General features: G+C 39.7%; 1 protein-coding gene across 1 annotated transcript; it reads left to right on the top strand.

The window, feature by feature from the left end:
• The first annotated feature begins 5,297 nt into the window (after positions 1-5,297).
• gins3 (GINS complex subunit 3) lies at positions 5,298-17,717 on the top strand. The gene is made up of 4 exons (XM_085464825.1): positions 5,298-5,341; positions 5,426-5,611; positions 6,206-6,439; positions 14,722-17,717. The coding sequence occupies exons 2-4, from the start codon at positions 5,441-5,443 to the stop codon at positions 14,950-14,952; spliced, it is 636 nt and encodes a 211-aa protein (XP_085320951.1). The 5' UTR covers positions 5,298-5,341; positions 5,426-5,440; the 3' UTR covers positions 14,953-17,717.
• Positions 17,718-26,710: the final 8,993 nt, after the last annotated feature.

The raw sequence follows: 26,710 nt of genomic DNA, 5'->3' as shown, positions 1-26,710 counted from the left end.
TCTAATTTCATGCTGAGAAGTCAAACCCTAAACCTAACTATGTTGTAAATATAAACAACAGTTTATGAAACACTTTTTACATACATTTTTTCTTTTAGTTGCCACGACTTGCAGGAACAATTTCCAAAAGCCCCAAATTACATATTCTGATACCACAGGATTAGCATCAAGGGCTTTACTTTACTAGCCAGATAATGAAAACCACTGAAAACAGACAAATCCTTCATTTCCAGCCTGAACATAGAGGTGGTTCAAAACAGCAAGCCCAAATGTGTGTGTCAATAAAGTTTTAAATCAGTTCTGATTGACACATGTAGACACTGCAAGAAGCCCAAGATGGAAAAAGAGGCACAAAACAACAAGGAAGCTCAAGCAAAATGAAAGCTAATCTATATATCAAGGGAATATCAGAGCATGCAAGCACGGGACAACAAATAACCCACAATTCCATGCACATGTGCTGCACACCGATCAAGGCTGTCAAAGTCTAACGTCGGTAATAATCTGAGTGTTTAAATATATATGTATTTTTTTTCTACACCTAATATACTTTTCGAATTTGTAAAGAATTTCTTGGTGTATCTCAAATGAAGATGGGTTGAAATATTCACAGGTCTCCAGTTGGCAGCATAACTCAAGAAGTCAGTTTACATACTGTCGAGTGTGCCCAAAAGGACACTTACCACAGTTTATTTACACAAATGCATGGCGGGAAACATACTGAGCATGTTGCATAGTGCGGGATGTCAGCAGATGACTTTACAGAAACACAAAAAGAGCGCTAGTAGCTGCAAAACAGCTGCAAAGACACAAAAGACCAAAAATAACAATGAAAAAAGATCTGAAAGGAGCAGGAAAATGAACACAAATGGCCTGTATTTGTATAGCGCTTTTCTAGTCCTAAGGACCCCAAAGTGCTTTACACATCCAGTCATCCACCCATTCACACACTGGTGATAGCAAGCGACGTTGTAGCCACAGCCACCCTGGGGCGCACTGACAGAGCCGAGGCTGCCTGGCGCCACCGGGCCCTCTGACCACCACCAGTAGGCAACGGGTGAAGTGTCTTGCCCAAGGACACAACGACCGAGACTGTCCAAGCCGGGGCGAACTCCCAACTCTTGAGCCACGATCGCCCACAAGTAAACGCAAAGCAATTAACAGAAAGAAAAGCCCCTCTCAGGCTTCATCAGTTTGTTAAAGTGATGACACTTTGTCATGCAGACTCTTTGACTGGTGAGACATGACAGAATAAAACAGTACTTGTGCGATATTATGTAATATACATCAGTACACAAAATTTTCTTTTCTTGTCTTGCAATATTTTGACAGCTTTTTCATTTAAGAAGGCAACTTCCAGTATGTAGTCATGGAAACAGGTCCATATGCACTTGAGCAGACCTTAAATGGGTCAGGCAGATGTTCCACTGCAGGTTAAAAACTGCGACATACTGAACTTGCCACTGCTGTGCTGTTTGCATAACTGCATACTGCTCACTTCCTTTTGGAGACAGTCATGGGTCTGCTGCTGGATGATTCACCTGAAACACTTCTAGATGCAACCTGGAGCAACAAACTGATTGTCAGAGTCTTTCTGTCTTCATCACGGAAAGTCTGTGTCAGAAACGTATGATTCAGTCTGACATAGACGTTTCACTGCAGAGGAAATAAATGAGGTAAATTTGAACATATGTGAAAGCTTGGAAACATTAGTGTGGCCCCCTCCCAGCAATAAAAGGTATGTGAACTTTTGCACTACTTTTTTACACAGCGTTAAACACGTAAACACATCCTGAAAAACAATAAATCAATCAAAACATGCATGCATGCATATTCAGACTTGATCCTGTGAACAGAAAAATAAATGGGCATCTTTGAGCCTTACATGAGATTATTTTGGGCAAAGTTAAACTATTTTTGATAGTTGCAGCACATAAAAGAAAGAGAAGAGCTGGCAGCGCCACGTGGGAGGCTTACATGTCTGCCTATTTACAGCTCCACCTCAGCTCCTAGAGTCCTTCCTCTTTATAGGGTTAAAATCCAAAAAACATAATTAATATTAGATATTTAAATTGCAGGCTGAAGCAGTTTTACTGTGTCATTTAAAGTGGAAAAAATGATTACTATATAATTCTTTTACAGCCATTTGTGGGAAGGTGGCATTATTTTCATTAGGATTTTTTTTCTCTGACACTGTTGAAAAAATAAGAATGCATGAAAATCAATGCTGCCAATCATTGACCCAGCTTAGGACCTGATAAAATTAATTGGATCATTTACTCCTTAAAATGTATTTTATGGAGATTACTTTTGGTTTGTTGTTGTTTTTTTTGATAAAAATTAGTGGAGCTATGTAAACATACTGGCCTTTAAAGGGTTAAAATCACAAAACATATGATTAAATACAAATAATATTTGATATTTATGTTTCAGGCTGAAGTAGTTTTAAACACCGAGTCATTTAAAGTGGAAAAAATATGACTTTATAAGAATTTTTACAGCAGTTTCTGAGAAGGTGGCATTTTTATCCTCGGGGTAAAAAGAGCTGGGATTTTGGGATTTTTAAGGTTGACAACAGGATCCTAAACTACGCTGACTCTATAAATAACTAAAGTCCTGCCAAAACCAAACAAAAAAAAAAAACCTTGCTAATAACCTAATTAGCAGCTGTGTGTAGTTAGTAGAAATGTACAGTTCAAAATGTAAACGAACAAGTCAGTGCTACCTAAAGGTGCGAACAACATTAACAACTGCAAATTTGATAAAGACATCACAAAATATGTCAGTTTTATGCTGTTTTTTCTGTTGCCTTTCCAAATGTACACATGTTAGCAAAGTTTCCTCTACAGCATGTGGGGATTATATCATTTTATATCATTTTATATCAGGTTGATTCTTTTACATCTTTTTATTTAGCTTTGAGCAGTGTCATTTGATTAAACATTTATTCCATTTATTAAACATACAGTTTCAATCAGTTTCAATCTTGTTTTTCAGTTTCATAATGTCCATCAAAGTGTTCCAGGTTCACAGCCGGTGTGCTCTCACTCATATGTAAAGTAATGCCATTTTGTGAAAGTTGCCAGCATGTCTCAGGGCCTCAGGATGTCCAGGCTGTGACTCACTGGATTGGGGTATTACTGATACTGGGCTGTCACTTTCAGCTGGTCACCAGTGGTTATTTTATGCCAAACCACAGTCCTTCTAAACCACATGCAGACACAAATTACTGAAGCAAGAAGATGTAAAAAACCAGAGACATCTTGTGCACAGTGCTGAGATGCAGGTGGCATGTGACAAAATACAGTGTGATGTACTGGGTTTAGAATTTATGGCAAATTTTTAACATTTGCCAGGTTTGTGTGGGTCACTTATATCAGGGTTAGGGGTGGGAGTGAGCTTAGGTTAACATCCATCTTGTTTTAAGGAACTTTTGCCTGTTTGCTTGAAAAAACTTACGGCAGCAGAACTGCAGGACCAAAATGTCTTCATGGTACTGTCTGGAAAGCAAATCTTAACCCTAACCTTAATGCTGAGTTCAAGCACCTCTCCTGTATAATACGTTTTGGTTAATTCTGGGTAGAATCATGTTACTTTGCGTAGACACAGGACCTCTGAAGGGTTCCTGAAGAGTTTGGCACTGAGACACTGACAGATGATGCTTTGGGTCATGTGGGTTGTGGGCTTCTCCATGGATCTGACTTGTTCACGCGCACCCTTCAGATTCTGGATCAGATTAGGAGTTTGGAGGCCAGCTGAAAGACTTTAGGCTGTTTCCCTGCAGCCATTCCTGGGCAGGTTTGCGGTGTAGTGGGGATACACTGTCATGCTGTCCGAGGCAGCTGCCATCAGGGAGCACCACTGGGGAGGAGTGTGCTTGGTCTGCAGCTATGTTGGGTGTGTGGTACATGTTGGTTAGGAGTCAAAACACCATTAATATCATGCCAGAAGTTTATCCCAGCCAAAAATTACATAATAATGACACAAAAATCCTCAAGTTATTTATTTGTGACTTTAACTCTGTTCCTGATTTGAGTAATACTTCACCTGTCAGTGTTTACGTGCTCACCAAATCAACCAGAAGTTTTTGTTGGTTTTTTTTTTGCAGGAATTCCATTCCATATTTTACTCAAGAGTTTCTTCTGGAGCACCCACATTGTGTCACAATGCCTAATGCAGTGTTAGCGGAAAGTGCTACGAACTTCAGCACAAAGTGTTCAATCCCACTTGCGTGTTTTTCTAATATTAGAGCACTTGCGGTCATAATGTGGTTATGATGCCTCATGAGCGCCACTTCAAATAAAGTGTTGCAGGCCTGTTAGTGCTGAGATCATCCCTTCTGCTTATTATGGCCATGATGCATGGAGGGATTTCAGGAGAAGATTTTAACTTCAGCATTATGATGCATGGAACACAGAAAACCAACTAATAATAATAACTGCAGCTATTATTGCCTGTTTATGGGACACACAGTGTTCTCAGTCTATCATAGCCTGCAGCTAACAGAGGGGGATGATGTTTTGTGGAAATTAGTCAGTTTCTCACAGTGAAAAGTCCCTGCTGGCTCAGCTCAAACAAACGAAGATAGTACCTTCATTCACTACTGCTGCATTTTATTTAAATTAATGACTTATTTTACATTCTGAGCATTTGAATAATCACATGTTTATTGTGGATACTAGCATGACTCATGACTTTGGTGTGCAGTATGCACATCCAAGGCAAACTGAAGGTACCCTTACTGAATGGAGAGAAGGAAGATTACTGAATAGACTTGCTGCAATTTTTCTTTTATAAACTCATCAATGTCATCAAGAGATATATAAAGAAGGTCAGAGGGAAGACAAGTTTGAAGTATGCTAATTTCACTTTTAAGTGTGCTTCACAGAAAACTTAGTGTTAACTTGGCATTCATAGTTTAAGATACTTATCTTCTTTTTACAATTGTAGATGTAATTATTACAATTGCAATCATTACAGCGAAACATTCTTACAACCTGATACAAGGTGACTTTACATTTTTAATGGTTACATTCTGACCTCTAATGGCTGAAATTGTAATTACAGATTGCTTTTTATGGACAAATTTTTTTATGCTTTTCTTTGAATGAACAACTTGTATTATAATAAGGGCTAAGCCTGTTATTTGTCCTTACATAATTTGAAAATGAAATTCAGCACGTTTAAAAAAAATCAAAAACACAAAAAACAAAAAAAGAAGAGAAAAATAATCGATAACTGATTTTCGTTTGATTTTCACTAGCAATCGATTGCTCTGGTCTTGAGCTCTCTGCGCCGCTCTGGTTGTTTCGTCATATTTTCTGGCGCCAAAACAGCAAAGGTAAAACAGACTGTAAACATAGCGGAGCTGGGTTGCGTCAATAACAGTTTACTAAAAGTATTTTTGTTACTGACCGCTTTACAGATTATTCAAACGTAAATGGACACGCAGTCGTATTTTCCCGTACCGCCTGGGGTGGGTATGGAGGAGAATTTCCTGTCTTTGGACGATATTTTGCTCTCTCATGAGAGACTTCCTATCCGGACAGAGTGCACTTTCCCTCGGCTTGGCTTTCTGGAGAAGTCGAGTGACACGCAGGACATCCCGGAGGTCGGTAAACACATAACAGTTAAAGTTTTGCGAATGTATTTATGCTAAAACAAGTAAACCAAAAGTACCGGAATCGCCCGTTTATCTTTTTCACAAAGCTACTTACATCTCGCTAAACTTCATTCATATTTTTGATACTTTTGTTTATGTCATTGTATTTATAAAGGGAGAATCTTCGAAAAAGCAGTTTCCAGCGTTCAAGGAAAGACAGGACTCGCGTGTAAATTCGGCGTATTTATAAACGCGAATAACTATACCAGTATCAAAATTTCTAACTTGTGTATGCTTAAGCTTCAGCTAGTTAGCATCGCAAGTGTTCTTCAGTCGGCTACCAGAAGGTGGTACTAGTCTTAAAAATCTACTACTAAACAAATAAACTACATTTGAAAAGCAATATTTCTAAGTACATAAAGGAGCAGGTAACGTCAAGCCTTGCTGTAGGTATTACAGTAAAGTGAACAGTGCTTTAGTACATGTGAGGTCTTGGAGTTCTTAAAAAATCCGGTGTACACCAAAACACACCCCTGTAGCACTATTAGAGCTCCAGAGAGCCGGGGTATTGTTACTCCATCACTGTCTTTTGTTTCATCCCAGGGTACAAAGATGGAGCTTCCTCTGTGGCTGACCAAGGGCCTGTACGAGAGGAAGAGGAAAGTGGTCTCTGTGGAGCTTCCTAAGGTGTACAAAGAGGGTTGGAGGACCGTGTTCAATGCTGATCCCAACGTGGTGGACCTCCATAAGATGGGGCCCTACTACTATGGCCTGGGATCCCAGATGCTGCACTTTGACAGCCCAGAGAATCCTGAGATCGCACAGACTTTGCTGCAGGTAAAAAAAACAAACGTTAACATGGAGGTAATCAAGGATGAGAGAGACCAGAGTGTTATATACCTATGTGGTATGTGACTTTTGTTGCCATGATGCCAGGTCTCTCTTGGAAATGAGATTTTTAATCTCAATGAGATTTTTTACCTGGATAAATAAAGGATTAATAATAAAAAAAAAAGAGTAGATCTGCATCACTGAAAGTGCAAAATAATCCTTATTTATCTTTTACTGTCCTGCAGTGCCTGCTCCAAAGCATGTTAGGTTCGACTTAAGAAATTAACAGGTGTCTGGAAAATAGTGTCACCATCTTTCAGACCTCTGTCTGGACTAGGGCTGCCACAAACGATTATTTTGATAGTCGACTAGTCACCGATTATTTATGCGATTAGTCGACTAATCAGATCATCATCCACTGGACGTAAAACTACAGCTTATTGCACCAGCAGCATCTGCTCTTATATAACTATCATTAGCTTACAGCTTTAAGCTTTTAAGGTGCTAACTAAAAATAAAGACAAGATGATAGTTTATTCAATTTTAATGAAATTTGCAGATTGTTTCGGTAAAGTTTAATAAACTCCTTGCTATCTAAAATATAACAGGACACCGGAGTATATTCTCCAGCATCTCACACTTCTGATAATCAGCTGTCTGCTTGACGTTTATTCAGCTGTGTAAAAACTATAACTTTAATCTCAGCCAAACCGATTTACTCAGGAACAAATAAAATACAAAAAAAAAAAAAAGCCAAACAACAACATTTTTAATTTATCTAAGTGACTCATATATTTAACCTGAGTCGCGAAAGACGGCGGTGGGTTTGAAAACAATTTGCCGGGAGTCCGGTGTTCTCACGGCGCTAGTGACCTAGCCCCCGGCTAGCTATCGAGCTAGTGGGTAACAGACGTCTCCGAAAACGTCGGAGCGCTTTTGAAAATATGTGGTGTCTTGATAAACTGAGCCGATATTTGAGGTTTACACAGCTACATTCTCGCCTGAAAATATGTTAAACGTTTATTTTGTGACCCAGAAAGAATAATAAGAGTAATATTAAAACTAACTAGCTACCGCCATTGTTGGAAACTAAGCTGGGCCGCGCTATGAATTCTGGGACACAGCTGCTTCTTCTTCTTCGGGGTTTAACGGCAGCTGGCATCCGTGTACATGCAGTGCTGCCATCTTCTGTTTCAGTCCGTTATTACACTCTTAAATCCTGCTATTATTCCTGCGTCTTTTGCGATCTTACAAAGCTTCAAACGACACGTCGACTATTAAATCAGTCGTCGACGATTTTGATAGTCGACGTAATCGTGACTAGGGCTGAACGATATATCGCATTTGCGATAATATCGCGACATGATCAAGTGCAATTTTCTAACCGCAAAGGCTGCGATTATACTCTGGACATGTCCAAATTCATGGGCTGCATCCTCCTGAGGCCGCATTTGTAGACCGATTATGTCACAGCGACGCGCCGAAGGCTGTCCAAATTACTACCATATCCCAGAATTCATAGCGCGGCCCAGCCAAACTCCAGTTTCCAGCAATGGCGGCCGCTACTAAGTTTTAAAATTACTCATACTAATCTTTCAGGGTCACAAAATAAACTTTTAACATATTTTCAGGCGAGAAAGTAGTTGTGTAAACATCAAATATCTGCTCGGTTTATCAAGATATCCCATATTTGCAAAAGTGCTTCGACATTTTCAGAGGCGTCTGCTACCCACCAGCTCGACAGCTAGCCGGGAGCTCGAGGGTTACTGATGCAGCCGAGAACGGCACAACTCCCGGCACATCATTTTCAGATCACCGCGGAGTTTCGCTGCTCGGGTTAAACGTAATATATAAGTCACTTAGACAACCTAAAAATGTTATTGTTGGGCTTTTTTCAGTGTTTTGTTTGTTCGTGAGTAAATCGGTTTGGCTGAGATTAAAGTTATTAGATTAGATAAAATAAAACTTTATTAATCCCCCGGGTGGGTTCCTCCTTGGTTTTCACACAGCTGACTAAACGTCAAACAGAAAACTTATTAAACAGAAGTATGAGACAGTCGAGAATTTACACCAGTGTCTGGTTATATTTTAGATAGCAAGAAGCAGACGGCCGAGTTTATTAAACTCCACCGAGACAGCGGTGACGCTAATCAGAACTAGCCTTCTGATTCAGAAGGCTAGACCGTCCAATTTCACGCCTTTAAACTTTAAAGGCGTGTTTGTGTGTGTGTTTATACAATTGCTATTATGTTTGCACTTTATGTGTAATGTTACTGACTGCAGAGATCAGTAAGATGTGTGTATTTTTTATTTATTAGTTTTATTTATTTAATATTATTTTTTAATTGAATGACTGTCTAGTAGTTCACAGATGTCGAAAAACTGAGTGTGGTAAAGCCACTGATTTTGTTTATGTATATTTCTGCAATCTGCACATTGTACTGACTTTCATTTTAATGTTTACACCAGGGTTCCTTGTCAGCACTTTATGCTCAGATGTTTGTAAGCTAAAAATAAACTATTGTGTATGTTCAAATATACTGTTGTGATTGAAGAAGTTAAATAAAAATGTCAGTCATCAATTCATGCATCACCTCATGTCATCATAACAGAGGTCTGTCTTCCAGGAAAGAACAGTTTAAAATTAATGTAATATAGTATTGGCCTTACTATATGATGTATTGCTTGTCTTTGTTTAATAATACAGAAGACAAAGACCTTAAAAAATAATCGCATATCGCATCGCAATCGCAATATTGGGGCAAAAAATCGCAATTAGATTATTTTCCATAATCGTTCAGCCCTAATCGTGACTAGTCGACAAATCGTGGCAGCCCAAGTCTGGACACGGTATGAGTGTCTAAAGTCTTAAAAACATTATTGAGAAGAATAGATTCTTAGGAACTTAATTCTGCTGTTGTTGTTGTTTTTTTTTTTTCATTCTTTGTTTTGTTTTTTTATTTATTCTGTAGGGAAATTTTAAACACTTTTATTGACCTATTGGCCTGGTTTTATTGATCATAAAACCAGGCACCTAAGCTGTGTCGCCGATCTTATATAAAATTTGTTAGTGAGCCTACTTACTTCTTTGATTTAGGCTTCTGTGTTTGTCCTTCACTAACTTGCCTTATTTTTCAGAACTGCAGCTGAAACAATATAGCCAACCTTATCTTAGATACAAGTAAATAACATTTTAATTGAACTAAATACAGTTTTAATTACAGTCACAGCCGCCTGTGTTTTAATGATAGAGCTGTGATTGTAAGAAGTATAAGCGACACACGTTATGTTTTTTTACTCTTATTCCATTTCATTGGTCACGCACTCCAAATACTGACTCTTTTTGCGAATGCTAAATCGTGGCTTGTTGAGTTTATAAGCACCTTGGGGTGGCTGTTGAGCCTGATCACCAATGTTTGGTTAAGTGATGCCAGCAGCTGTGGCTCAGGTGGTAGTTACTCCATTGGTAGGACGGTGGATCGATCCCCGACTCCTCCAGTCAGAAGTGTTCTTGGTCAAGATATTGAACCCTCGTTTGGCCCGTATGTGTTGAAGTGACTAGGGATAGACAAAAGGCCTGTGTGAATGTGTGTATGATTGGGTGAATGAAATTTGCAGTAGAAAGTGCTCTGATTACTCAACTGAGTAGAAAGATATTATAGAAGTGCCAGCTTTATCCTGTATATGTTAGTATTTGCCTCAGGTTTCATCATGTTTAGTATGAGCAGCCACCATTGTAACAGGAAAAAAGGAAACACAGACTAAGACCCACTGTAATAATAGCAGGTGTGTGCTGCACAGCCATGAAATAATACATATATAAATCAGACAGAGGTTTTTATTCCACATGACATGTGCAGTGATTGATTTCCTTCATCAAGGACACAGCATGTCTGCAGATTCGTGAAAACAGTGTGTGTGCGCGCGCTATGGGAGGTGAGGCAGACCTACAGGAGAAGTACAAGCCATTAGCTTCTTGTGGTGGCAGATATTAAGTGGACTCTTCATTAAAAGCTCAACATTTTAAAATGAGTGCATGGGTGGAATTTTAAGTTGCCACCAGAGTTTTGGATTGTCTGCGTATTGATCTTTGTGTACAGATGGTTTGTACCTGAGCAGCTCATTTTATTGCCACTCATAATATTTAAAAAAAAAAAAACTGAAGGAAAACAAATGAAAGAGTCCAGCTTAAGCTGTCTATACCGACGGCCCATTCTGACTGTCACTTTCTACTCGTGTTTTGCAAGTGAGGATAATTTCTGCACTTTGTATGAGGTGGAAGATGGAAAAAAGAAATTGGAGCCTGTGTTTGGTCATCGTGACTGCGATCGCCTTTGAAACATACTGTCACTGAAGCCTTTGCATGGCTCTTGTATCTTTTCCGTTCCTGCTACACCTTTTTGTCCTGGTCTTATTATCAAAGTGTCTGAAGGTCTCAGAGTATCTTAAAGCATTCATGTTGTTTTCCTAAAACCTCCTAAATGTGGTGTCTGACTGCTGCTGGCAGTAATGCTGCTTAATGATTTCCAGGTAAACTGATCCTTGTGTGATGTAAGTTTAATATGCAGGCTTGAAATAACTCCATCCATCTTTTACTGTAAAAGTGCTTCCATTATTACCAAAAATGCTTCCTCCAATAGAAATTCAGGGTGTATATAATTATAGTTATCGTGTATATCATGACTATTCAGACTCAGCTGCTGAAATATTATATAACATGCAGATTTGGTAACTGGACTGACTCTTATGGAGTGCTTTTCTGTTATGCCTGAGCACTCAAAGAGGAGCAGTCTTTACTGAAAGCCACATTCACACAGTGCCACTGAGCACATGCTGACTGTCACACACACCGGTCGATGGAATCGGCCAATTAGAGTTCAGTATCTTTGCCAAAGAACATTTCAACATGTGGACTCAAGCAGCCAGGAATGGAACCAACAACCTCTGTTTGGTAGACAGCTCGCTCTACCTCCTGAACCAATTTCGACACTTTTTCTGTAGTTAACCAGAATGACCGAGGCCATATTTCTTAGCAAGCTGTGCAGATGCTTATAGAGAAAGCTGTGCAGTTTTAACCCATTTCCAATCAGGAAGATATTACAGATTTACTTCAATTATTCATTTTTTTAAGCTATTAGATAACAAGAATATATGACTGCTTGTTTCCTTGGATGGCCTAAACCTCTTTGAGGGTGCAGGAATTAACTGAAAAGTTTGAAACAGTTGTGTTGGATACTTCTGAATTTTTCTAAAAAGTTATACTTTGGATACAACAGTTTTGTTTTCCCGCTGAGGAACACCTGCATGATGTTTTTCAGCTATGCATGTGTAGCTTTCTAGATTAATTGCTAATCTGAATGAAGAGGTTAATGTACAGTTTTGTTAAAATTGCTCCCAAAACAGATTTTTGTAACTTTTGAACACGAGCAGAACCATTTGATTAAACACGTGAGTTACTAAATGCAGAGGGTGATAAATGGCTTAAAAGGAATGTATTAATCGTGGACATTTGTACAATGTTTGATGGAGAAAAGGTGCAGAGTGGTGCATTAAAAACTGTCCAGAATTCACGAAATGTGGTATCTGATTTCCTCCCCACTTGATGAGGCACAGAACGTTTCTCTGTTTTAAGCCCTGTTTCAGTCTTCTTATCCTCTGAGGTGCTAAGCCCTCCAAATAAAGGATTTCTGCTGGATTAACACCAAGATCAAACGCGTGCTGATGGTATGTTATGCGTTCCTGGACCAGCAGGGGCAGACCACTGTTCTCTCTGCAGCCAGACATGAAGTTTTTCCTTGTAAAGAGGTCACAGTGTTTCATGGCTCTGATGTCACCTTCTGTGTCAAGCAGAAATCTGAACGTGAGATTTATTTGTTGCATAAATGAACAGATATGAGATTAGAAAGTGAGTCTTTAACTTTGTGCATGTGTTACTGCACTCTTTAGTCTTGTTTAAGGAAAGAGGATTTGTCCTGGTGTAGCTGACTGACAGAAGCAGCAGCCCAGACGTTTTATTAAAAATGCTCACAGGACACACATTCACTGATAAACCAGTGTTACTCTCTTCATCACAGCTAGGGGGTGCAGTCAGCTCAGGAAGTGTTACAGTGCTGCTGTTACCAGGCAGACTCACTTTAACCTGACTCTGACACACAAACAGAAACACATGTTCAGAGTTCTTTGCAGCCTCTCATAACTCAAACTGTTAGAAGCTGTAAGATTATTTTTAACGTGAGCACAATAGCTTAATCTGTCGTGTTGAAATTTATCAGTTATGAATAGGGATGGGTATCGTTTAGGTTTTATCCGATACCGGTGCCAAACCGGTACTTTTGAAACGGTGCCGGTGCTCAAACGGTGCTCAAACCGGTGCTTAAAGAATGGAGAACACAAAGTTGGTCCAAAAACCTCTCATGTTCAGCTGTTTTTTGTAAAAAGATAACAATGTTAGCCTTTTCTGCAGCTATGGGGCATATATGGTATCACTCTTGGCTGGAAGCAGTGCTTAAACAATGGAAAAAACACAAACTTTGTCCAAAACCTCTCATGTTTAACTGTTTTCCACTTTTTCTTTGGTCATTTTAGCCTTTTTTGCCAGGGTGAAGGGAGTATCTGCCATCAAACAAGAAGACAGCCGCATGTAGCTATGACGATGTTTGCTAGTTCACCTTACCTGCATTAATGTAATAACATGGTTAGACTACTCAACGTAAATTACACATGAACAACATTAAGCTACTCACGCAGAGAAGAACGGCTGCTGCTGCCATCATCATCCGTCATCATTTCTGCTACACTGACAGGGCTAGGGGCCAGGACTCTCCTCTTCGTGTTTTTGGGGGATGTTGCTAACTCCGGGTCCGATAACAGGCAACCCACCCGCAGTAGATGTGCTCGGTGTGAGGTCTCGCAGCAAGCTATCAAATACGGCGCATTTCTGGGCTTTTAAAAAAAACCGCTATGCGTCGCCAGGTGTTTCATCGGATTCGAGGTGTTACCTCCTTTGACAGTATCACAGTATCAGCTTAAAGCACTTGTTGCTGCTGAGTTTGCATATTTTGCTGTGAAGTATAGCCAGGCTTTTGACCGCTTTGCCTTGGGCATTTTTAATCTGTAGCTCTGCTCTAAAAAAACGTACGTACCTGGACCCGCCTACTATCCTCGGAAACGTAAAACGATTGGCTAGAAGTGTATCACAGCTTGGGAAAAATAAAGCACCGAAATGTGCGCTGCCTTTCGGTCTGGTTACTACCGTTTGTCAGAACCCCTAGTTATGAATAATGCACGACTGCATTCTGACTGAAAAAATAGAAAACTAAAGGTGGCAATCAGTCTGGTGGCATAGTGATTGACAGAAAAATAACAGTTTGTTGTTTTGTTTTTTTTAAATTGTTTAAGTTTCTTGTTGAAATAGTAATTTTTTTCAATGTTCGAGTCACACATGTTAGTATTGATCTATATTGTCACAGCTGGATCTATAATATATTTGTGTGGCTATCCTTCTGTGCTAGAGATGCACTGACCCACTTTTGTCCAAGTCCTATCTGATATCGATACCATTACTTCAGATATCTGCTGATATTGAATCCTAAATTATTTCCTTGGGAATTAATAAAGTATTCTGATTCTGAAATACTAGTAATGAATTAATGACGTAATCATCCCCGTGACAAAATCACGTGCAAACTCCACACAAAGGCCTCGGCTGGGGTCGATGCTGATCGCTGTGACACCTGCCTCCCAACCTGTAACCCGGCCTTTGGAGTAAACTAAATGTTTATTCCAAAAGCCGGGTTAAATTAAAATATCCTGGGAACAAACCTTAATGCTCATGTTGACGTACTTGGATGACCCACAATTTCATTTTGTTCTTCCTGTGAAGTTGTTTTTTTTTTTTTTTTTTTTAAATGTGAAATAGAAAAAGCAAATTAACTGTTATTGAAAATAATCGTTTATCTTTTTTAATTTAATGTTACAGCTCAATGTAGCAGCAACGGGGAGAGCCATGTTTAGACACACTCTGATGTTACCGCCAATATTTTTGAGATCAAGTTTTTTTTCTTTTTTTTTTCTTCTTTTTTTGAAGCTTTGAAGTTTTGCCTGAAAGTTGAAAACATGAAATTCTACATGTCTGAAGTTTAGCATTAAAATGATTATCAAAGGTGAGCTGTGTTGCACAAACTGGGTCACTCTGATTGAAAACTTTGCAAGCATGCCTAAAATGTAAAATACATTCACTGCTTGGTGAGTTTCTGCACATTAAACTTTTCCTGCTGTCCTCCATCCAGACATTTATCGCTCGCTTCAGGCGAACCATGGACTCCTCCCAGAACGCCTACAACGAGGACACGTCAGCGTTCGTGGAGCGTCTGGACTGTCTGGAGAAGGCTCTATTCAGGTCTGGCCAGAGCGGCCTAAACGGCTTCCAGAGCTGGGAGAAGGGGCAGGCCTCGCAGCTCACTGCCTCCAGCCTGGTTCTCAACTACCGCAAGAGGAAAATCACTGATGTTCAGCCCTAGCCCTGCTCACCCGCAAGACTCTTTTTAGTGCCGTCTTTGTCCACGGACCGCTTCTTCCCCTCAGCCTGAGCCATGCAGGGAGTGTTGAGACGTGGACCCTGTAAGGAGTATAAAGACATTTCTATTTATTTGTCACATTGCGTGCATTAAGAAGCTTCTTTGTGACATTTACACAAGTAAAGACTGTTTTTACCAGTAAAGATTCAAAACATTTGCTACTTTCTATCATTACAAGGCGAGTTATAATATCTTCTACTTTGGTTTGAATTTTTAAAAATCTAAAATCAAAGCAACGTTATGAAGATATTCATCCTAATATCTAAAGGCCTGTTAATAAACTTGTGATATTGGTATTAGAGCAGGGCGATATGACCAAAAATATTTATCACGATATACATTTGAAAATTTGCGATGATATAACTGACAATATAATTGACACCAGACAAAATACTTTACAACTCCACAACTTTATTAGTGCAAAAAAAACAAAACATCATTGTGTTTTCACTTAAACAAGCAGCTGGTTTTTTTTTTTTTTTTTTTTTTTTAAATGTGCATTAAAGTTATATAAAAACTGTAAATAAAATTTCTTTCAAATTTTTTTATGCCCGCAGCACTTAAAAGGGTGAGCCAACACTTCAAGGTTCACCTGTATCTGAGCGTATTTGAGGAAAATTCAATTCAGTTGCTGTGAGGTGTTTTCTGTTCTAAGCTAAAAACCATACAATAATATAGACAAAACCTCAACAATCAGATGACCTCATATGAGCAAGGCGACCGTGGGAAGAAAAACTCCCTTTTGACAGGACGAAACCTCTGGCAGAATTGAATTGAATTTTATTTATACAGCGCCAAATCACAACAACAGTCACCTCAAGGCACTTTATGTTGTACAGTAGATTAGAGGTGGCACGATACCACTTTTTTATATCTGATATCAAAAATTTTGATATCTTCCGATACCGATATGAATCAGTTATAGTGTTTTTTTTTTTTTAATATCTTGCTGATTTTTGTATAAGTTCATACTCAAGTTACAAAAAACAAACAAACACTAAAGTTATTTTGTTATACCTGTATGCAAAAAAAATATACTGCACCCAAAATATTTCATAGTTCAGAAATACTGATCAAAACCTACACCATCCTCCCTATTCTGGTATTTTAAAGAGTAAGCAACCTAACTAATAGGGTTGCAAACTCAAGCAAAAAAAAAAAAAGAAATGGGGGAACCCCCCACCCTCCACCTCATGATGCTTAATCGACGTAATCAACTTTAATTTCATGCAGTGTGGGGAAAAAATGGACAGAAATAAACTCTTTTTCAAGAATAATTAAATAGATTCAGCATCTTTCTTCAACAGAATTGCAGACTGCACAGATGGAAAAAGTACTATAGCTTACTAGGGTATATTAGACTTAATAGTTACTATATACAGTAATTGACTTCTATACATTTTTCATCAGATTAAAACTTTGGGTGTAAGATTTGGATAATTATTTATTAAAAGCTAGACATTTTAAATGAGAATAAGAAAGAAAAGTATGTCTTTGTGCCCCCTTTTCCCTGTTCATGCCCTATCGGCCCCCTTGGCTAAACTTTGCTAGATCCGCCCCTGCACAGTTACCAGCCGTTAGCTGCGTAGAAAAAGATCCTGGTGTAGAAAGTAATATTAAATAAATTCTAACAACAGCTTATCAAGCTTAAACGTGCTGCTGTTGTTCAGCCGCTGGTTTCCTCTTTCTGGTGCGAAGTGGGCAATAAACAAACAAGAGAGACGGACTCGCGACAGAAAAGCCGATCAGCTGATCACTGATCAGTTTCATGATCGAAGTAGCAGCAGGAGAGGGAGGGAGAGAGAGACAGTCGCTCCATATATCGGTTGTTAAGCTTAACGCGGGAATGCTTTACAAACATTCAGAGATTGACTTACACACTTGCTTTACTTCTCTCGGGGATAACTTTGTCGGAGATGAAATGCCGGGTTGGTAGCGAGGCTCCAAATGCTCAACCAGATCGCTGAGAGGTCTCGCACGCCACAGCCGCTCTATCACGTGACGCATACTGCTCCGATGTGCTAAGGTTATGAGGCGAGTTACGGAGTGTTGCAAGTTTTTTGAGCTGCTTTTTTGATATTTAACGGATCTGATTACATTTTTTATTTCTCTCTGATATCCAATCCAGTAATTTAGGTCAGTATCGGACCGATACGTAATATCGGATCGGCCCATCTCTACAGTAGATCCTACAATAATACATACAGAGAAAAACCCAACAATCATATGACCCCCTATGAGCAAACACTTTGGTGACAGTGGGAGGGGAAAAACTCCCTTTTAACAGGAAGAAACCTCCGGCAGAACCAGGCTCAGGGAGGGGCGGGGCCATCTGCTGCAACTGGTTGTGGGTCAGGGGAGGGAGACGGGACAAAAGAGATGCTGTGAAAGAGAGCCAGAGGTTAATAACAACTGATGATTACCTTACCACCCCAGCTTTTCAGACACTTTGACACAGTCTAGTAAGCTGTTACGCTGCCCATGCTTTCTGTCAAAAGGGCTGTTTAGTTTCTTTGCATGGTAACTAACCTCTCCTGACAGATGATGCAGCTGAGGGCTCCCGCAAGATCTACATGATGTGGTGATTGACTGCACTTGTGGGTAGCTGTGATTTGCTCCATAAAGGCGACTGAACAGTTTTTCCCTCTAATTATCCTCCTTGCTGTCAATCAGTCTTTGATGTCACACTTCCACCATCCAGAAATGAGTCAGTCGAGTCTTTTTTTTTTTTTTTAGATAATAATTATTATTTATCCCTGTATTTGTACAGGAAATTCATGCATTAAAAGGTATAAAATAAAGTGTCTTTGCATTGAATTGCATACTAAGAATCACTAGTTAGCCTAAAATAAATGCAATCAGACCGTTGGAGGAAATCTGTCAGGCATGAGTAGAACAAAAGACCCAGAGCTGACTGTGAGGAAACATACTAATCTCTGCACTGTTAATACAGAAGGCAGAAATGCTTTGCATTTTGTTTAAATATAAGAACAGTAAAATCTTTAAATATCAGGTGACATTGTGCCTGTAGGAAAAGAAATCTAAACTGTTTCGAGTCCATTTTCTGCTGCTTATCTGGACGCCGAGCAAGCCAAGACATCACTCTCCCGAGCAGTGTTTCCCTGCTCCACCTTAGGGATCGTGTGGAGTTAATTGGCTAGATGGGTGTATACTGAGGTATCCTACTAGTTGGATGCACTTGAACATTGATAAAAAGTACCCAGAATGCATCTTGATCAGATGTCTGTACCACCTCAGTGTGAAGGAACAGGGACTGTTTGTCCTCTTCTCACCTCGCCTCACCACAAAGAGCCAAGACTTCCTACAGTGGAAACTCATTTAGATTTTTCTCCGAGCGCAGTCATGCTCTGCTATCTGTCAACCATATCGGTGTGGGACAACGCCGCAATTTCTGCTGACTCTGCACCGATCTACCGTCACGCTGACTCTTACAGCGATTAACAGCATTGATTTCCTGACCTCAAATGAATCCCTGCTCCCCATGCAGGCCCGTGTTGTGTTTATTATAAATCATTGGCTTTAAAGAGAATTCTTTGTATTTGGGCTACGCATATCTGACATTTCTTGGTTAATGATCATCTATAAAATGTATTAAAAAATATATATAAATCACAAGTTGAGAGAAAAGTTTTCAGAGAAAAACATTTATAGTGTAGAATCATTCTGGATGCAGCTAATGAATATTAGCTTTAACAGAGAATCATGTGATCTCTCCAATTTGGAAAACACACAAAGACAACAGTGCCAAAATTCCCAAATACTCAGGAAGAAGCTCAGAATCTTGGCATTCTCATTATCGTTCATCCTGTGCTCAGTTTGGATGTAAAACTGCTTTAAAATGTTATATTACAAAGGTCTTTGGTCTTCAACGTGACGGGAGGCCTGCAGGCACTCGAACAGTGAATACTGCACAGAGAGTCTCCACAGTGTGCAGATTGAGGTCACATCTATGCCAACTGTTGTACACAGTGAGCCGAATCTGTAATAACCACCTGCCGGGCACCAAATGCTCTTAAAATGTGTCTTTGGTAGAATTACCAGCGAGGGTCGTACACCTTGCAAACCACACAGTCATGACAAGACTTTCAGAAACAGTCTTTAGCAAAGCTGTGGTAACACTCCAAGGAGCTAAAAGTTGCTGTTGGATCCCTACAGAGCCTCACAAACCAAACCAAACAAACCAGCGCTCCATGGAGCTGAAAGAAGGGGTTTATTTAAAAAAAACATTTAATCACTTATTAACCATTAAAACACTTTCTTTTATGCTAGTTCATTTATAGTTAATATATAAAAAGTTAAAAGATCAAGCATATTATGCAAACATGAAACAAGATATTTAAAAGTCAAAAAACAAAACGGTAAAAACAGAGAAACGCCCACTCGCACAGACACATGAATATACAGTGTTCAGCATAAATGAGTACACCCACTTTAAAAAGTACGAATTTAATCAGTAGGTCAATGAACAAAAGGACAATTTCCAAAATGTTCACAAGGCTGAGTTTTATTGAACACTTGTTTAACTCCATAACATGAAATTAAGCTTATTAATATAACTTAGATCACAAAATCTTCAGTTTTACTCAAATTGGTTAAAGCAAAAATGAATACACCCCGCAACAAAAACTACCACATCTAGTATTTTGTATGACCACCATGATTTTTAAGGACAGCACCAAGCCTTCTAGGCATGGAATGAACAAGATGGTGACATATTGCAACATCTATCTTTTTCCATTCTTCAAGAATAAGCTCTTTTTGAGCCTGAATGCTGGATGGAGAGTGATGCTCAACTTGTTGCTTCAGAATTCCCCACAGGTATTCGATTGGGTTCAGATCAGGAGACATACTTGGCCATTCGATCACCTTCACCCTGTTCTTCTTCAGAAATGCAACAGTAGCTTTAGATGTGTGTTTTGGATCATTGTCGTGTTGGAAAAGTGCACGAAGTGATGGCAGCATCTTCTCCTTCAGTATAGAGCAGTACATTCTTGAGTTCATGATACCATCAATGAAATGCAGCTCCCCAACACCAGTAGCACTCATGCAGCCCCACATAAGGACACTGCCACCACCATGTTCCACTTTAGGCACCATTGTCTTTGAAATGCATGGTGCACAGGTGAGTCTAATGCATCTCATTAGACTCACCTGTGGTTGAATGCCTGTTAATTCGAATTTTGTAATCTTAATTGTGGCTTTTCTCCTAAGACTATAATTGGGGTGTACTCATTTTTGCGGCATGGGCTTGAATGAATTTGTTAGGAAAATCACTTTTTTTGTGTGCGCAAATTAACAAATCTTATTTGCAATCAATGGCCCACATTTGTGGGAGTATTTTGTAGTATGTCATAGAAAATGTTGATTCTGAAAGGAAACTAAAGGTTTTCTGACAAATGAAGCAGGGTGTACTCATTTATGCTGAGCACTGTATGTACATTTGTATATACAAACCATGGTTTTATATCCTGTCTCTTTAGTTCAAATTCTTTGTGTTTTTCTTTCTATCTTAACTTCCTGTATTGTTCCTTTCGATTTCTGCATTGATGCACTTTGTAGGTTTAACCATTTCCTGGTTATTTGCTTCACTCTATTTATTCTCAGCACCCTAAATACTGTGTGATTAGTGTTGATGTGCAACAATGAACATAATAATATAACATTTTCATTACCTCGACCCCCCCCCCCCCCAAAAAAAAATCAATAATGTATCAATGAAATGAATCTCAGTTGCTTCCTAGTTAAATAAATGTTAAAGTAAATTAAAATGAGATGAAATTAAAGGACGAGTTGGGAGACGATCCGTAGAAACCGCCTTCCTGTGGAACAACGCTGACCCCAGCTGGTGGGGAGTATCCTCTGTTTAAAGGTCTCAGATGCCAGCATTTACTGAATCGTCTGTGTATCCACAGCACGATGTAGCGCTGTCGTCCCTCTAATCAAAAATTACTACATTTCCCTGAGCCATGATTCATTGTGAAAAATCCAGTTATAGGCGATCTGAGCACCAGTTGCCACAGAGTGAGCATTTTCACTGGAACTGTTACTACATTCATCTGATTCCCATTGTAGCCCGGTTAGTGTTTTAACAGATAAACAAGCTTAAAGATAAAATAAAAGTTATTTTATTAAATGTGGGACTTTGCACCTCAGACCATCTGGTGTTTTATATTAGACGGTTCACAGGTGGAACTCATAATGTTAAGGGTGGGGTTGTTCAGTATGACAACGACAGTGAGTTTCTAAACATATCAGGGGCTGAAACTGGTTCATCTCCAGTAAGCAGTATATTACACAAAATTCCTTCACTGAACAATGAGAAAGAAGACGCTGAGAGAAACACTCAGCGTCGAAGGAGCTTGGAAAGAAAAGCGTCTGGACTCTCACCTCTTAGACTATGATGACCTGGAGGACTGAGAACCTTCACAGATTAACTGGACACTGCAGTTTGGGCTTTTGAACCTCGAGCTTCAGAAAATGTCCAGGGGCATCTGGGTCCAAATTGTCTGGGAGTGGTTTTTGCGAAAGCCTCGTTAGAGGAACTGGCCCACATATTTTAGCAAATTTTCCCCTGACTTCCTTTTTCAGCCTGGAGGTTGATGCTTGGTGTCGATGTGCTCTACTTTGCCCTCTTAAAGTTACTGCATTTCACTGCTAATGCAAACTCAACACTTACAGTCATCTCTCCAAATGAAAGATTGTAGTGTTTTAGTAGACAGAAATTCTTTGTCAAACAGTTGGATTAAACTAAAGAAATGACGTGATCTGTACTGGATAGGTGTAATAAAAAGCCAGGCTTTCTTTGAGTTAGCTGGTGTAACAAAAATGAAATCTCAGTCGGAGATAACAGCTATCCTTGGTAGTCCAAGCTTACTGCTTTAGGTCATTTGACTCCTCTTCTTCACAAACTGAACCTACAAAGACATGTTGAGCAAATTATCACCAAGCATAAAAACATATTTATGCATTTTCTACATACCCAGGTGGATGCATACAAATTGACATGACAATGTGACAGTTTGCACAACTTACTTTACTGCACAACTTCATTAGGTGGCATTATTGACACACAACAGGTTGCAGGTATAAAATGTAATTTAGAACATGTCATAAGGACAGAATGAGTCAGTAGTACGGTGCCTCGAGATACCAAAACTATTTTATATTTTTTATATTCTAGGCTTTTAGCCATTTATATAAAAAAACAGTAATAATGTATAAACAAACAAATAAAACCACCCAGTGCTTGATTTAAATAGCAGACTGCGTGATACAGATTGTTTTTACTGGATTACTTTGTGCACACAGGTAAAAGTGTGTGTGAGTTGGTGTGAGTATTCAGCAACATCCAGCTGACTACTGTAACGGGTCATGCATCAATTTATGTGAAAAAAAAGATGCATGTGAGCGTGTCCTGGCTGCAGTGCTGCCCTGAAGTGTTAGCCACGGGTCACATAATAGGAGTCAGAAGATAGGTCAGTGCTGATGAAGATATTGACATTGCCTCTGGGCTGTAACTGTTGACCCTGCTGACAGAGAGAGCACTAAACAAAGAGCCTTCACCACATCACTGCTCGATGAACCCGAGGTGATTTGTGTTCAGTGTCTGTTCTATTTTCTCCTGTGACATAACTCGGTTTATGTGGTTGGCCAAACCACTCATTACGACTGCTTTGATGGCATTTTCAGATCCGATGCCCTTAGGCTGCAGAAGGCTGGGAAATGAATATAAAATTAGATTCTTAATATAATCTAGTTGAGATGAATGATTCTTTCCCAATGTGGGTCAGTCAGTGATGACAGACACATAATGTGTGACATAAAACCAGAGCATGGAGTCAGATTTAAGCTCTTGTGGAGCTGCTGGTGCAGTGGGGGAAATGACTCAGCTTAAAATAACTGCTGAATGATTTTGTGCTGTGACCTCCAGGTTTCTCTTTGCACGCTGGTTGCAATCAGCTCACCTGTGTTGCTGCGGCTCTGTGCTTTACTGCTCTTTGTAGAACTGCGAGTTTTGATATATGAGCAGATGTTACATGAGCCGTCATGGCTGCTTTCCAACCTTGTGGAGGGGGTGGAGTTTGGTCAGTGCAAATAAAGAGCATCATCAGCTTGAATGCCAGGCTGTACCAGTCCAAAATAGTCCATCACTGTAACCTGAACCACAATAATAACAGCAGCACATCATGTACAGAGCAAATAACGATTAAGACATGACATTTCTTCTCCTTCTTTTAGCTGCTCCTATTAGGGCTGGCCTTGGCAGATTATCACACCATATCCCAGCATGCTCCTCTGTCACACCAAACCTCTGAATTCCCTTCTTCACCACATCTATGAATCTTCTCTGTGGTCTTCCTTTTTTCTTCCTGCCTGGAAGCATGCTTTGTCCAGTTTATCCACTTTCCCTACATCACACCTTTCTCACGCACTATGTGTTAACCTTAAAAACCTCTCTGCATTGAATCGTACCTGCTATTAATCTCCATCTCTCTTCCACAGCATGTCTTTATCCTGTTTTCCTTCTCCCACCCTAACCGGTCACAGCAGATGGCCCCGCCCCTCCATGAACCTTGTTCTGAGTTTTCTTCCTGTTAAAAGGGAGTTTTTCCTTCCCACTTTCGCCAAAGTGCTTGCTCATAGGGGGCCATTTGATTGTTGGGTTTTTCTCTGTACAATATAAAGCGCCTTGAGGCGACTTTTGTTGTGATTTGGCGCTATATAACTAAAATTGGATTGAATTGAAGTGAATCATAGGCGGTCTTACTACCATCTTGTAAACCTTCCCTTTCATTCTTGTTGCCCTTGCTGACCCCAGGTATTTAAATTTATCTAACTTCGCTACCTCTGATCTTTGCAGGTTTACTGTCACACCTGTCTAGGGATGGGTATCATTTAGGTTTTATCCGATACCGGTGCCAAACCGGTACTTTTGAAATGGTGCTGGTGCTTAAACAGTGCTCGAACCGGTGCTTAAAGAATGGAGAACACAAACTTTGTCCAAAAACCTCTCATGTTTTTATTTTTAGAAGTCTTTTTTTTCTGCAAAATGATAACCAATTTAGCCTTTTCTGTTGATACAACATACCTCCTTTGGTTGGAACTGGTGCTTAAACAATGGAAAACACAAACTTTGTCCTCAAACCTCTCATGTTTAGCTGTTTTTTTTGTAAAAAGACAACAATGTTAGCCTTTTTTTTTGCAGCTATAGGGCATATATGGTATCACTCTATCAAATAAGAAGACAACCGCATGTAACTACAACGGTGTTTGCTAGTTCACCTTACGTGCATTGATTTAATAACGTGTTTAGCCTACTCAACGTAAATTACACACGAACAACATTAAGCTACTCATGCAGAGAAGAACAGCTGCTGCTGCCATCATCACCCGTCATCATTTCTGCTACACTGGCAGGGCTAGGGGCCAGGACTCTCCTCTTCGGGTTCTTGGGGGATGTTGCTAACTCCGGGTCCGATAACAGGCACCACACCCGCAGTAGATGTGCTGCAGCAAGCTATCAAATCCCTAAATTCCTTCGGGATTAATAAAGTATTCTGAATACGGTGCATTTCTCGGCTTTTAAAAAGACGAAATGCGTCGCCAGGTGTTTCATCAGATTCGAGGTGTTACCTCCTTTGACAGTATCACAGTATCACCTTAAAGCACTTGTTGCAGGCTGCTGAGTTTGCATCTTTTGCTGTGAAGTACAGCCAGACTTTTGACCGCTTTGCCTTGGGCATTTTTAATCTGTAGCTCTGCTCTAAAAGAACGTACGTACCTGGCCCTGCCTACTATCCTCGGAAACGTAAAATGATTGGCTAGAATCCAAAGTGTATGACATTTCAGGAAAAAAAAAGCACGGAAATAAAGCACCGACATGTGCGCTGTCTTACGGTCTGGTTACTACCGTTTATGTCAGAACCGGTGCCATAATTGGCACCGGATACCGGTACCCATCCCTACACCTGTCTCCCTCTCATTCACAAACATCTACTCTGTGTTCCTTCAACTGATTTTCATTCCTCTTCTCCCTAGTGCATACTTCCACTTCTCCACGGTCTTGTCACAAACATGTTGTGTGCAAACATCATAGTCCAGTTTATTACTTAGTATCTACTGATATTTACTGCTAGCTAGTTTATTGTGATGGTGCCGTTTTTTTTATTATGTTGCTCTTTGTTGTTTGCTTTCTCTTCTGTTTTTTTTCTCCATACAGGTGACCCAGGTGTTTTTTTTGTTTTTTTGTTGTTTGGTTGTTTTTTTTTTTCTTCTTTCTTCCCCCCCTTCTCACCGTCTCTTCTCCCCTTTGGTTTTCTTTCTCTCCCTCTTTTTCTTTCATTCTTTCTCCCTGTCCTATCCCCCAGTCATGTCTGTCCCGTTTGTAGCAACTGAAAATAAAATAAATTCATAATTATAATAAAGCTCAATCAAATGGACCAATATGGCAAGGCCATGATGATCCACTTGGTAAAATAAATCCGCTTGGCATCTTTCTTGGCCTTAAGACAACAATTCTGATGGCTAAAGATCCAAACGGGACACAAAAAAACAAAAAAAAAACCCCAAACAAACAAACAACAAAAAAAAAACCCATCATAGTCCACAGAGTGACCCACCTGACCTCAGCGCTTTCTCATGTAAACCTTCCCCCAACTTGAACCAATTATCCCAACAAACTGTCTTTATTTGTTATGACATTAGTTTGTTTGTTGTATTTCAGAACCCCACCCACCCCATTTTTGTTTTTCCTCCACTTGAAAAGCTGGCATATCTGAGCCTTTACCAAGTGTTTTTCTTGTTTCCTCTCCTGAGAAGTGGTTCATAGATGTTAGCCACCCTCTGAGACCACCACAGGAAAGCCTTCTATTCTCAGGATTTTCCCTGACTGGAGTCTTGTGTTCTGCATTTAGTTAACTCTGTGCCTGATGAAGTTGCTATTCTATCTTTCAGCAAAACAAAACTGGATGTATTGATCCTCTGTTGATGTCCTTACTTTTGCTCAGCCTGATGGTGCTTTGGGAAAAAGTGACCCAGTTTCCACAGTGCTTTAGAGCGCTATGTACTCCCCCCTTAGCAACCTTCAGTGTAGCCATGATTTGGCAGTGAGAAAATCCTTTCTCTTTGCTCACTAGGTACGCTGCCCACAGTCATTAAAAAAAGCAGCTTGCTCTTTGGTGATGGATTTGTTATTGGCTCACTTCTGTTAAGCATCTACTTAGTGTTACTAAAACTGCAGTTGTCAGTCCCCTGCTGAAAAAAGTAAATCTGGTTGCTTCAAAACAACAAAACTCACAGCCTAAAATCTTCCCTGCATAACATCAAAGAGAATTTTGTTTTATTACATTCAATAATTTCTCCCTTCTTAACCAAATTTCTGCTCCTATTAAAGCACTGAAACTGCACTCAAAAATTTAAAGTGACTGAATAATGATTCATGGATCCAACAGTATTGGTGAGTTACTACTAGATAAATGGATTAATTGGGTCAGCCTCTTGGGAATTGTCGTGAGGTGGAGGCTCTGTGGGTTATTTTGAATCCAAACAAACTGTTATGAGGTGCGGGGTCCCACAAGGATTAGCCCTTGTGCCCCTCCTGTTGAAAGTTATGTTACCAAAGACTATAGAGCTCCTGCTTTTAACTCTTTCATTGAATTCTAGACCCACCAGTACGTGAACA

This window comes from Copadichromis virginalis, linkage group LG7 (assembly GCF_057382275.1).
Source record: "Copadichromis virginalis isolate Kocher_CV1m ecotype Utaka linkage group LG7, C_Virginalis_male_GT1.1, whole genome shotgun sequence".
Classification (NCBI taxonomy): Eukaryota; Metazoa; Chordata; class Actinopteri; order Cichliformes; family Cichlidae; genus Copadichromis; species Copadichromis virginalis.
This window is presented reverse-complemented; position numbering and strand designations above follow the sequence as displayed.